At 45.4% G+C, this 14,018-nt stretch overlaps 2 protein-coding genes across 2 annotated transcripts in view; one reads left to right on the top strand and one right to left on the bottom strand.

Moving 5' to 3' along the window:
* LOC123764504 (heparan sulfate glucosamine 3-O-sulfotransferase 6) overlaps positions 1–14,018 on the top strand; it is a gene marked incomplete at its 5' end in the record, with an annotated part of 59,803 nt that overhangs the window by 23,909 nt on the left and 21,876 nt on the right.
* Positions 1,385–4,605, bottom strand: LOC138357614 (trichohyalin-like; the record flags this gene model as incomplete). The annotated part of the gene is made up of 2 exons (XM_069314607.1): positions 1,385–3,695; positions 4,508–4,605. Coding segments are annotated over 2 exons (2,409 nt in total), but the record flags the coding sequence as incomplete, so codon positions are not given.

Raw genomic sequence — 14,018 nt, 5'->3', positions numbered from 1 at the left:
GGCAATTCGGGCCTTGCATATTAGGCTGAGAAGTGCGTTCTGGCTACTAGGTACGACATATATATATATGTATATATATATATATATATATATATATATATATATATATATATATATATATAAATATATATATATATATATATATATATATATATATATATATATATATATATATATATATATATATATATATATATATATATATATATATACTCTCACCACACCGTCACACCCAAATAAAAAATAAAATTACCCAAAGAAATAAAGGTTAAAGGTCGAGCCGAAGGTCATACGAATACAATCTAAAGACCTGACACAGCTAGGAGACCTGGCCCAGGTGGGAGACCTGGCCCAAGTAGGAGACCTGGGCCAGGTAGGAGACAGGAGACCAGCTGGAAGACCGCATACTAACAGACAACATTTTGCGGTCGAGAGAAATGTTTACACTAGTGGCCCCTAGCGACCAACGCCCCCCTAATATATGGTCTCTGTGTTGGTCTCCCACACCACCCACGCCCCCTAATATATGACACCCATATTTTGTTGGCATTGGGGCAGCGTTGATGATCACTCAGGAAGCGAAAATCTCCATGAATTTTGTAAATGGTCGGTTAAAGGTGAGCCAGTCTCCAGGTAGCGAGCACTCACGCTGTGAGAGAGAGAGAGAGAGAGAGAGAGAGAGAGAGAGAGAGAGAGAGAGAGAGAGAGAGAGAGAGAGAGAGAGAGAGAGAGAGAGAGAGAGAGAGAGAGTGGAACAGAAATGGGCGGACCGCACCACAGAAATCTGTGTTCCTGTAACAGAAGAATGTCTGTACCGCCCTCGGGGACCTGAACAGATGGGGGTGGGGACATGTATGTGTGCGTTGTACTATACATGTGTTCCACACATGTGTCCCCACATGTGTGGAACACATGTGGCCCTCCTGCTACGTCTGAAGACACTATAGATCGTTTGGAATATCAAGAATTACCAAAGTGGAATTTTTCACAACGATAAATGATATAGACTTAGATGAACTTTTTGTAGATACATGTTTTTGGAGGCCGCTATATTCATCTGCCCCCTACTATCCCCCATCTATCCTTCCTATCCATGTATTAAACCCGTAAGACACTGACCTTTCTGGCCCCCTTGTATACCTATCCATCGTTCCTATCCGCGACCTAACCTACGTGTATATATATATCCCTCACTCCCCACCTCCTCCTCTCCCAGGCATCGACCCTTTCCCATCCAATGAACCCTTTCTGTCCCTTGCTCCTCCCCCCTCCCTCCGTCTCTGCCTGTCCCACGCTATCCACCATCCCCCCTTATCCATGCCCCCATCCGCGTGAGTCCCTCCTCCTCTGTGCAAGCTCACCATTGAGTTAATTATTCACTCACTTAAGCTCTTTCACACAGATTAAGGAAGTTCATCGCAATGTTTTCCTCCCCCCCCCAACCTTTTATATTTTCCTTCTCTTCTCTCTTCCTTCCTTCCTTGATTCTTTCCTTTCTCGCTTCTTTCCTTTCTTGATTCTTTCTTTTCTTGCTTCTTTCTTTTCTTGCTTCTTTCCTTTCTTGATTCTTTCTTTTCTCGCTTCTTTCCTTTCTCGCTTCTTTCTTTTCTTGCTTCTTTCCTTTCTCGCTTCTTTCTTTTCTCGCTTCTTTCCTTTCTTGGTTCGTTACTTTCTTGCTTCTTTCCTTTCTTGCTTCTTTCCTTTCTTGATTCTTTCTTTTCTTGCTTCTTTCCTTTCTTGATTCTTTCTTTTCTCGCTTCTTTCCTTTCTTGGTTCTTTCCTTTCTCGCTTCTTTCCTTTCTTGGTTCTTTCCTTTCTTGATTCTTTCTTTTCTTGCTTCTTTCCTTTCTTGATTCTTTCTTTTCTCGCTTCTTTCCTTTCTCGCTTCTTTCTTTTCTTGCTTCTTTCCTTTCTCGCTTCTTTCTTTTCTCGCTTCTTTCCTTTCTTGGTTCGTTACTTTCTTGCTTCTTTCCTTTCTTGATTCTTTCTTTTCTTGCTTCTTTCTTTTCTTGCTTCTTTCCTTTCTTGATTCTTTCTTTTCTCGCTTCTTTCCTTTCTCGCTTCTTTCTTTTCTTGCTTCTTTCCTTTCTCGCTTCTTTCTTTTCTCGCTTCTTTCCTTTCTTGGTTCGTTACTTTCTTGCTTCTTTCCTTTCTTGCTTCTTTCCTTTCTTGATTCTTTCTTTTCTTGCTTCTTTCCTTTCTTGATTCTTTCTTTTCTCGCTTCTTTCCTTTCTTGGTTCTTTCCTTTCTCGCTTCTTTCCTTTCTTGGTTCTTTCCTTTCTTGATTCTTTCTTTTCTTGCTTCTTTCCTTTCTTGATTCTTTCTTTTCTCGCTTCTTTCCTTTCTCGCTTCTTTCTTTTCTTGCTTCTTTCCTTTCTCGCTTCTTTCTTTTCTCGCTTCTTTCCTTTCTTGGTTCGTTACTTTCTTGCTTCTTTCCTTTCTTGCTTCTTTCCTTTCTTGATTCTTTCTTTTCTTGCTTCTTTCCTTTCTTGATTCTTTCTTTTCTCGCTTCTTTCCTTTCTTGATTCTTTCTTTTCTTGCTTCTTTCTTTTCTTGCTTCTTTCCTTTCTTGATTCTTTCTTTTCTCGCTTCTTTCCTTTCTCGCTTCTTTCTTTTCTTGCTTCTTTCCTTTCTCGCTTCTTTCTTTTCTCGCTTCTTTCCTTTCTTGGTTCGTTACTTTCTTGCTTCTTTCCTTTCTTGCTTCTTTCCTTTCTTGATTCTTTCTTTTCTTGCTTCTTTCCTTTCTTGATTCTTTCCTTTCTTGATTCTTTCCTTTCTTGATTCTTTCTTTTCTCGCTTCTTTCCTTTCTCGCTTCTTTCTTTTCTTGCTTCTTTCCTTTCTCGCTTCTTTCTTTTCTTGCTTCTTTCCTTTCTCGCTTCTTTCTTTTCTCGCTTCTTTCCTTTCTTGCTTCTTTCCTTTCTTGATTCTTTCCTTTCTTGCTTCTTCGATATCTTGCTTCTTGGATATCTTCTTTGATATATCTTGCTTCTTGGATATCTTCTTTGATATATCTTGCTTCTTGGATATCTTCTTTGATATATCTTGCTTCTTTGATATCTTGCTTCTTAGATATCTTCTTTGATATATCTTGCTTCTTGAATATCTTCTTTGATATATCTTGCTTCTTGAATATCTTCTTTGATATATCTTGCTTCTTTGATATCTTGCTTCTTTGATATCATGCTTCTTTGATATCTTGCTTCGTTGATATCTTGCTTCTTTGATATCTTGCTTCTTTGATATCTTGCTTCTTTGATATCTTGCTTCTTTGATATCTTGCTTCTTTGATATCTTGCTTCGTTGATATCTTGCTTCTCTGATATCTTGCTTCTCTGATATCTTGCTTCTTTGATATCTTGCTTCTTTGATATATCTTGCTTCGTTTATATCTTGCTTCTTTGATATCTTGCTTCGTTGATATCTTGCTTCTTTGATATCTTGCTTAGTTGATATCTTGCTTCTTTGATATCTTGCTTCTTTGATATCTTGCTCCTTTGATATCTTGCTTCGTTGATATCTTCTTTGATATATCTTGCTTCGTTGATATTTTGCTTCTTTGATATCTTGCTTCTTTGATATCTTGCTTCTTTGATATCTTGCTTCTTTGATATCTTGCTTCGTTGATATCTTGCTTCTTTGATATCTTGCTTCTTTGATATCTTGCTCCTTTGATATCTTGCTTCGTTGATGTCTTCTTTAATATATCTTGCTTCGTTGATATCTTGCTTCTTTGATATCTTGCTTCTTTGATATCTTGCTTCGTTGATATCTTGCTTCTTTCCTATTCTTCATTTCTTTGCTTCCTTTCCACCTTCCTCTCTTGCATTCTCTCTCTTCCAAATGACATTTTTATTAATTTTAATGGAAAATTACAGAATAAATTAATATTAGAACTGACATGACCCTAAGGTAAGTATAATATTTAATTTGCGCCTGCGACCCCTGAGCCATTCCTGGAGTGTAATTTATGTAAACAGCTGTGGGGAGAGTGGGGGAGAGTGGGGGGGAGAGTGGGGGAGAGTGGGGGAGGGTGGGGGAGAGTGGGGGAGAGTGGGGGAGGGTGGGGGAGAGTGGAGGAGAGTGAGGGAGAGTGGGGGGAGAGTGAGGGAGAGTGGGGGAGAGTGTGGGAGAGTGGGGGAGAATGGGGGAGGGTGGGGGAGAGTGGGGGAGAGTGTGGAAGAGTGGGGGAGAGTGAGGGAGAGTGAGGGAGAGTGGGGGAGAGTGTGGAAGAGTGGGGGAGAGTGAGGGAGAGTGGGGGAGGGTGGGGGAGAGTGGGGGAGAGTGAGGGAGAGTGTGGGGTGTGGCGTGAGTGATGGTGGAGATATACACAATGTGTGGGCCCCTACCGTGGCCATTCCGCTGTTGTTTCGGCTGTCAACGGCTTTCCCAAACAGCCATCGGTAGTGAGAGCGGCTGCGATCCACTATAGGCTGGTAGGATGACCGGTTCCTTCTCTATTGGCTGGGTACAGCCGGTAAGGAAGGTGGGGAAGAGGTATGCAACTGCCTTTCAGGGGATTTGGGTGAGCCCTGCTCGACGGTATAGCCAAGATGCTCCTTCCTCAAGAAACTGGTATTCTCTCTCTCTCTCTCTCTCTCTCTCTCTCTCTCTCTCTCTCTCTCTCTCTCTCTCTCTCTCTCTCTCTCTCTCTCTCTCTCTCTCTCTTTCCCTCCGGCCATTGCCTTAAATAACTCCATCAGTTCCTCGCTCACTCTCAGCCCTCCCTGAAGAATAAGTCTCATCACAGACCTACTCATCTTCCTGGAATATGCAATTCAAGCGGCAGCGGCTGAACCGTGGCCCTATACCGTCCCTTAAAATATCCCTGTACCATGAAGCCAGCATCGCAAAATCAGCGGCAATATGAATAGCCTCGACCTGCTACCCCAACAAGCAGACAGACCAGGACTAAAATATTATACCGCCAGCGTTGTCCGGGTCCCCATACTACCACTTCAAGCAAGGAGAGAGAGAGAGAGAGTTACACACGAACTATCAATCTCACAGCGTACTTGTATGCTTATGTCAGGTCCTAACAGTAATGGCCACACTGCCACTCGGGGAATATACAATTTGTAGAGATGTAAAAAGTGCAATCATTCCCTCCCGCCTCTGACACACTGCGCCACAGCACGCGACGCACCACCAGCACACAGTTCCTCAGGATCACAGCAAAACACACACAGTATCTCATTACAGTGGATGGTAAAACACTGTGATATAATGACTAAACCACACGCCAGATGATGAGATGATGATAATGGTTCAGGTGGATGGGAAAACACTGTGATATAATGACTAAACCACACGCCAGATGATGAGATGATGATAATGGTTCAGGTGGATGGGAAAACACTGTGATATAATGACTAAACCACACGCCAGATGATGAGATGATGATAATGGTTCAGGTGGATGGGAAAACACTGTGATATAATGACTAAACCACACGCTAGATGATGAGATGATGATAATGGTTCAGGTGGATGGGAAAACACTGTGATATAATGACTAAACCAACACGCCAGATGATGAGGAGATGATAATGGTTCAGGTGGATGGGAAAACACTGTGATATAATGACTAAACCACACGCCAGATGATGAGGAGATGATGATAATGGTTCAGGACGGATCGAAACGTCGTCGTCTCATCATTATCAAGTGTGGGGGAGAGTGGGGGAGAGAGGGAGAGAGTGGGGGAGAGTGGGGGAGAGTGGAGGAGAGTGGGGGAGAGTGGGGGAGAGTGGGGGAGAGAGGGAGAGAGTGGGGGAGTGTGTGGGAGGTCAACATATCTTCAGCCATGTTATTGTGACTCATCGCCTGCATTGGGATATACTTCACAACGTAATTGTCGACACACGAGTATATTTACAACACTCCTCAGCACACAACATACCTCACAGGTCAATCAGTTCCCCACACAGCACGAAAACTGGAACTAAAATCCACCATTACACAAAATTTACAAAACAAAATTAAAAAAAACCGTGTTTTTCAACATATTGTGAACCATAAAAATAAAGAGATGGATAAGCAGGGAACACAACAGGTGCAAGAACACAAGTTAACATGACCGCACTAAAGATGGGACGCCCATGAGCCACCTCTCTCTCGCTCTCTCTCTCTCTCTCTCTTTCTCTCTCTCTCTCTCTCTCTCTCTCTCTCTCTTTCTCTCTCTTTCTCTCTCTCTCTCTCTCTCTCTCTCTCTCTCTCTCTCTCTCTCTCTCTCTCTCTCTCTCTCTCTCTCTCTCTCTTTCTCTCTCTCTCTCTTTCTCTCTCTTTCTCTCTCTCTCTCTCTCTCTCTCTCTCTCTCTCTCTCTCTCTCTCTCTTTCTCTCTCTTTCTCTCTCTCTCTCTCTCTCTCTCTCTCATTGTGCCCTTCACACACCCCGTCTCCCTCTGCCCATTCATCTTCCCCACCTGTCCATTCAGTTCATCTCTCTTCATAAATCTCCCCAACTCCCCACATGGGGACCCCTTAACCTGGTGAGTCTGTCAGTTACTCCGAGGAGTGTGTGTGTGTGTACTCGCCTGGTTGAGCTCTGGCTCTTTGGTCCCGCCTCTCAACTGTCAATCAACTGGTGTACAGGTTCCTGAGCCTACTGGGCTCTATCATATCTACACTTGAAACTGTGTATGGAGTCAGCATCCACCACATTACTTCCTAATGCATTCCATCTGTTAATTACTATGACACTGAAAATGTTCTTTCTAATGTCCCTGTAGCCCATTTGGGTACTCAGTCTCCACCTGTGTCCCCTTGTTCGCGTACCACCCGTGTTGAATAGTTTATCCTTGTTTACCCTGTCAATTCCCCTGAGGATTTTGTAGGTAGTGATCATGTCTCCCCTCACTCTTTTGTCTTCCAGTGTCGTAAGGTGCATTTCCCGCAGCCTTTCCTCGTAACTCATGCCTCTTAGTTCTGGGACTAGTCTAGTAGCATACCTTTGGACTTTTTCCAACCTTGTCTTGTGCTTGACAAGGTACGGGCTCCATGCTGGGGCCGCATACTCCAGGATTGGTCTTACATATGTGGTATACAAGGTTCTGAATGATTCCTTACACAGGTTCCTGAACGCCGTTCTAATGTTAGCCAGCCTCGCATACGCCGCTGATGTTATTCTTTTTATGTGGGCTTCAGGAGACAGGTTTGGTGTGATATCTAGATCTTTCTCTCTGTCCGTTTCGTAAAGGACTTCCTCTCATATTCGGTATCCAGTGTTTGGCCTCCTGTTTCCTCCGCCTAGTCTCATCACCTTACATTACCTTGGGTTGAACTTTAGCAGCCATTTGTTGGACTATTCCTTCAGTCTGTCTAGGTCATCTTGGAGCCTCATACTATCTTCCTCCGTCTTAATCCTCATAAATTTTGCATCATCAGCAAACAATGAGAGGAACGAGTCTATACCCTCTGGGAGATCATTTACATATATCAGAAACAGTATAGGTCCAAAGACAGAGCCTTGTGGGACTCCACTGGTGACGCCTCGCCACTCCGAGACCTCCCCCCCCCCTCACAGTGACTCGCTGTCTTCTGTTGCTTAGGTACTCCCTTATCCAATGGTGTACCTTCCCTTTCACTCCTGCCTGCATCTCCAGCTTGTGCACTAGTCTCTTATGTGGTACTGTGTCAAAGGCTTTCTAGAAATCCAAGAATATGCAGTCTGCCCACCCCTCTCTCTCTTGCCTGATTTGTGTTGCCTGGTCATAGAATTCAATTAATCCTGTGAGGCATGATTTGCCATCCCTTAACCCCATGCTGATGCTGTGTTACAAAGTTCTTTCGCTCCAGATGTTCCATTAGTTTTTTTCGAACAATCTTCTCCATCAACTTGCATGGTATGCAAGTTAGGGACACTGGCCTGTAGTTAAGTGCCTTCTGCCTATCATCCCTTCTTGTATATCGGGACTACATTTGCTGTCTTCCAAATTTTTGGCAGTTCACCTGTTACCAGTGATTTGTTGTACACCATGGAGAGTGGCAGGCACAGAGCTTCTGCTCCTTCCTTTAGTATCCATGGTGAGATTCCACGCGGGCCTTTTTCACATCCAAATCTGGCAAATGCTTCCTCACTTCACCACTGGTAATCACAAACTCCTCTAGTGGTGTCTGGTTAGAAATTCCCTCTCTTACTTCTGGGACTTCTCCTTGCTCTACTGTGAAGACCTCCTGGAATTTCGTATTGAGTTCCTCTCACACTTTCTTGTCGTTTGTAGTAAATCTGTCTGCCCCTATCCTCAATTTCATTACCTGTTCCTTCAATGTTGTTTTTCTCTTGGTATGGCTGTGCAGCAATGTAGATTGAGTCTTCGCTTTGCTCGCGATGTTATTTTCATATTGTCGCTCTGCCTCTCTTCTGACCCTGATGTATTCATTCCTGGTGCTCTGGTATCTTTCTCTACTCTCTAGTGTCCTGTTATTTACAGAGTTTCTCCATGCCCTTGTACTTAGTTGCTTTGCTAACTTACATCTCTGATTAAACCATGGGTTCCTTGTCTGCATTTCATTTTTTTCCTTTTGGGCTGGGACGAACTTATCTGCTGCCTCCTTACACTTCTGTGTGATGTTGTCCATCATGTCTTGGGCCGTCTTTCCTCTGAGCTCTGTTTCCCAAGCTATATCTGTTAGGAATTTCCTTACCTCCTCATAGTTTCCCTTTCGGAATGCCAGCCTTTTTGTTTTCTGGTCCCTTCCTTGAGTACCTTAACCCTACTTCGACCAGATACTCAAACATCGGTACACTGTGTTCACTCGATCATTCCCACTGGGGCCTCAAAACCCATTTCCCTTATGTCTGAGTCATTCAGAGTGAAGACTAGGTCGAATCTCGCTGGTTCATCGTTGCCTCTCATTCTTGTGGGTTCCCTGACATGCTGCCTTTAAAAGTTTCTTGTCGCCACTTCCAATAGTTTAATTCTCCATGTATCCTCACCTCCATGCAGTTCCTTGTTTCCCCAGTCAATCCTTCCGTGATTGAAGTCCCCCATGATGAGCAGATGGGATCGATTTCTACAGGCAGCAGCGGCTGTTCTCTTAATTATAGCATTAACCGCCATGTTGTTTCTGTCATATTCCTGCCTTGGTCTTCTGTCATTTGGTGATGGGTTATATATTACTGCTCCTACTACTCTTGGTCCACCCATCATCATGGTGCCTGTTATGAAGTCTCTGAACCCCTTGCAGCCCGGAATAACCATCTCCTCGAAACTCCATTCTTTTCTCATCAGTAGAGCCACTCCGCCTCCTCCCCTTCCTTCCCTTTCTTTCCTTATTACAGTGTAGTCCCGAGGAAAAACCCGCATTCATTATGATTCCTGAGAGTTTTGTTTCTCTGAGCCCAATTACATCTGGGTTCACTTCTTGTGCTCTTTCCTTAAGTTCACTTGCCTTGCTTGTAATCCCATCTATGTTTGAGTACATTGCCTTGAAGATGACTCTCTTTTGTCCATCCTCAGTTTCTGTTAATTCCACTGGAATTGGGTGACAAGAGGTGTCTGGGGGGGGGGGGGTCAGCTAGGAATGAGGACCAGGGGGGACCTGTGGTGTGAGGGGGGGCTGGGAGTATCTGGTACAGGGGGGCTGGGATGGTCTGGTGTTGGGGGTAAATTAGGGCATGGGTTGGGGGAGCAGGGGGGGGGATGTGGTGGAGGGGGAGGGAGGTCAAGGGTTGGGGGAATGCAGGAGAGTCTGAGGGCGGGAAGGCAGGGAGATCAGTGGTGGGGAGGGAATTTGTGAGTTGGTTAACAGCGAGGGTCTCAGCGCGTTCTGGGGCTAGGGGTGGAGGGTCAAGGAAAATGGGGGACAGGGAGAGTATGGGGTGAGGGGGGGAGCCGGGATGGGGTGATAGTGGGGAGGGAACAGGGAGGGTATGGGTGAGGGAGAGGGGGAAAGGGGGTATGAGGTGAGGGGGGGAGGGAGGGTTAAATGAACATTTGAATGGGGACACGGAGGGTTCAGGATGGTGGGTTCTATGGGGAGGAAGATGGGTGTGTGGTCTTCTCCTCTGGGGGGGATGCTGGGGTGCTGGTTGGGAATTCCCCACTCCCCTCTGGGGCTGTTGACTTGGGGATTGTGGTTCCCTGGTTCTCTTCTCTCCCGCTTCGCTTCCTCTTCGCTTCTGCTGCCAATCTGCTGTCTTCTGCTTCTGCTCTTCCCTCATCATGTCCCTCTGGAGGAATACTTTCCTGTAACCTCTCGCATGGTACAGAAGGATCTTCCTTGCTAGAATTGCCTTCTTTGCATTCTCGTTTGTAAACATTATCTTTATCAGGCGATCTCTGTCCTTGTTGTACAGTACGTGTGTGTTTGTGTACTTACCTATTTCAATGGCGTGTAATTGGTATTCAGTGTACTCACTTAGTTGTACTCACCTAGTTGTGCTTGCGGGGGTTGAGCGCTGGTTTTTGGTCCCGCCTCTCAACTGTCAATCAACTGGTGTACAGATTCCTGAGCCTACTGGGCTCTATCATATCTACACTTGAAACTGTGTATGGAGTCAGCCTCCACCACATCACTGCCTAATACATTCCACTTGTTAACTACTCTGACATTGAAAAAGTTCTTTCTGACATCTCTGTGGTTCATTTAGGTACTCAGTCTCCACCTGTGTTCCCTTGTTCGCGTACCACCCGTGTTAAACAGTTTATCCTAATCTACCCTGTCAATTACTCAGAGAATTTTGTAGGTAGTGATCATTTCTCCCTTTACTCTTCTGTCTTCCAGTGTCTTCAGATGCATTTCCCGCAGCCTTTCCTCGTAACTCATGCCTCTTAGTTCTGGGACTAGCCTAGTGGCATGCCTCTGAACTTTTTCCAGCTTCGTCTTGTGCTTAACAAGGTACGGGCTCCATACTGGAGCCGCATACTCCAGGATTAGTCTTACATATGTGGTATACAAGGTTCTGAATGATTCCTTACACAGGTTCCTGAAGGCAGTTCTGATGTTAGCCAGCCTCGCATACGCCGCTGATGTTATTCTTTTTATGTGGGCTTCAGGAGACAGGTTTGGTGTGATATCAACTCCTAGATCTTTCTCTCTTTCCATTTCATTAAGAACTTCATCTCCTATTCGGTATCCTGTGTCTGGCCTCCTGTTTCCAGCGCCTAGTTGCATTACCTTGCATTTACTCGGGTTGAACTTTAGTAGCCATTTGCTGGACCATTGTTTTACTCTGTCTAGGTCATCTTGTAACCTCCTACTATCATCCTCTATTTCAATCCTCCTCATAATTTTTGCATCATCAACAAACAATGAGAGGAACGATTCTATACCCTCTGGGAGATCATTTACATATATCAGAAACAGTATAGGTCCAAGGACTGAACCCTGCGGGACTCCACTGGTGACGTCTCGCCAATGTGAGGCCTCACCCCTCACACTGACTCGTTGTCTTCTGTTGCTTAGGTACTCCCTTATCCAATGGAGTACCTTCCCTTTCACTCCTGCCTGCATCTCCAGCTTTTTCACTAGCCTCTTGTGTGGTACTGTATCAAAGGCTTTCTGGCAATCCAAAAATATGCAGTCTGCCCACCCTTCTCTTTCTTGCCTGATTTTTGTTGCCTGGTCGTAGAATTCAATTACTCCTGTGAGGCAGGACTTGCCATCCCTGAACCCTGAAGTGTGTGTGTGTGTGTGTGTGTGTGTGTGTGTGTGTGTGTGTGTGTGTGTGTGTGTGTGTGTGTGTGTGTGTGTGTGTGCTCACCTAGTTGTGCTCGGCCCGCCTATCCTCTGTCAATCAATCAACTTTTTTATTTTAATTTTTTCACACACACACACACACACACACACACACACACACACACACACACACACACACACACACACACTTAGGAAGCAGCCCGTAATAGCTGTCCAATTCCCAGGTACCTATTTACTGTTAGGTAACAGGGGGCATCAGGGTGAAAGAAACTCTCCCCATATGTTTTCCGCCATCGCCGGGGACCGAACCCGGACCCTAGGATTACGAGTCCCAAGCGCTGTCCACTCAGCCACAGGCCCCCTATGGCTGGGTTGTCTTGCCTATTTGTACCTGCAAGATTGAGCTCCAGCTCTTGGACCCCGCTTCACTACCCATTGGTTGTCTAATGCAATGACTCCTGACCTGTTGCTCTTTCATACATGCATTTAAAGTTGTGGATTGAGGGAGCCTCTACAACCTGCTCCTTTAGGTCAACCATTTACTAACTTCCCTCACGCTAAAACAAAACTTTCTAACATCTCTATGACACATCTGAGTCTCAAGCAATCATTCGTGTCTCTTTTGTTCTATTGGTACTCAGTGTAAACATTTCCACTGTTTCCACCCTGTCAGTCCCTCTAAGTATTACATATGTCTCTATCATCTCTCCCCCTCTCTCCCTCCTCCTTTCTAACGTCGTCAGGTTTAGTTCCTTCAGTCTGTCTTCGTACCTCATCCCTCGCAGCTCTGGGACGAGTCTCGTTGCAAACTTCTGCACCTTTTCGAGCTTCCTTATGTGTGTTTTCAGATGGGGCTCCACGATGGGTCGGCATACTCTAAGACTGGCCTCACATAGGCGGTATACAGTGATCTAAAAGCCTCATTACTCAAGCTTCTAAAGGATGTTCAGACTTTTGCCAGAGTAGAGTATGCCGCTGATGTTATTCTGTTTATATGAGCCTCTGGAGTTAGGTTTGGTGTTATGTCCACTCACAGGTCTTGTTCTCTAGATGTTATAGAGAGATAGTTTCCCTGTATCGTGTAATGGCCTTTCGGTCTCTTGGCTCCTGGTCATATTTCCATCCCCTTACACTTGTTAGTGTTGAACTCTATCAGCCATTTCTCGGACCATCTCTGCAACCTGTTCAAATCATCGTGGATAATCTTACACTCCTCATCTGTCTCAGCCTTCCTCATTAGTGTTCCATCATCTGTAACATTGACATAGAAGACTCAACTCCTGCAGTCAAGTCGTTGACATAAAGGAGGAATAGTATGTGACCCAGGAGTGACCCTTGAGGCACCCCGCTTGTTACTCTACACCTGTCAGACTCCTCACCCCTCACTGTCACTCTCTGACACCTGTCTGTCAGGTAGTTCCTTACCCATGATAGTGCGCTTCCGTCTACTCCCGCCTGCCTCTCAAGTTTGTATAGTAGCCTTCTGTGTGGTACTGTATCAAAAGCTTTTTGGCAGTCCAGAAATATGCAATCTACCCATCCTGCTCTGTCTTAATTATTTCCATTATCATGCAACTCGAGGAGGTTTGTCAGGCATGATTTCCCTTCCCTAAAGCCGTATTGTTATTTGCTTACAAACCCTAATTCTTTCTAGATCTGCGACTTGTCTTAACCTTAAAACTGTTTCAAGCACTTTGAAAGAATTATTTAGTGAAAGTGTGATAGGAAAATGTAGCGAACCAGGGAGGGTAGCAGAAGTATGACTGGGTCCGAGAGCTGGAGCTTGGCCCTGTAGCCACTCACACTAGTATATGTAGGTCCAAGGACCTCCCTTGATGTAATTCAATTATAGAACAGAGGGAAACTCGTTGGTAAGAGATGGAGCGAGTAGCAGTGGCTGCTGCATGCTGTGACGAGGTCCCTGCATGCTGTGACGAGGTCCCTGCATGCTGTGACGAGGTCCCTGCATGCTGTGACGAGGTCCCTGCATGCTGTGACGAGGTCCCTGCATGCTGTGACGAGGTCCTGCATGCTGTGACGAGGTCCCTGCATGCTGTGACGAGGTCCCTGCATGCTGTGACGAGGTCCTGCATGATGTGACGAGGTCCCTACATGCTGTGACGAGGTCCTGCATGATGTGACGGGTCCTGCATGCTGTGACGAGGTCCTGCATGATGTGATGAGGTCCCTGCATGCTGTGATGAGGTCCTGCATGATGTGACGAGGTCCTGCATGATGTGATGAGGTCCTGCATGATGTGACGAGGTCCTGCATGATGTGACGAGGTCCCTACATGCTGTGACGAGGTCCTGCATGATGTGATGAGGTCCCTGCATGCTGTGATGAGGTCCTGCATGATGTGACGGGTCCTGCATGCT

This window comes from Procambarus clarkii, chromosome 79, assembly GCF_040958095.1.
Source record: "Procambarus clarkii isolate CNS0578487 chromosome 79, FALCON_Pclarkii_2.0, whole genome shotgun sequence".
Lineage (NCBI taxonomy): Eukaryota > Metazoa > Arthropoda > Malacostraca > Decapoda > Cambaridae > Procambarus > Procambarus clarkii.
Note: the sequence above shows the minus strand (reverse complement) of the source record. Positions and strands in the feature narration are given on the sequence as shown.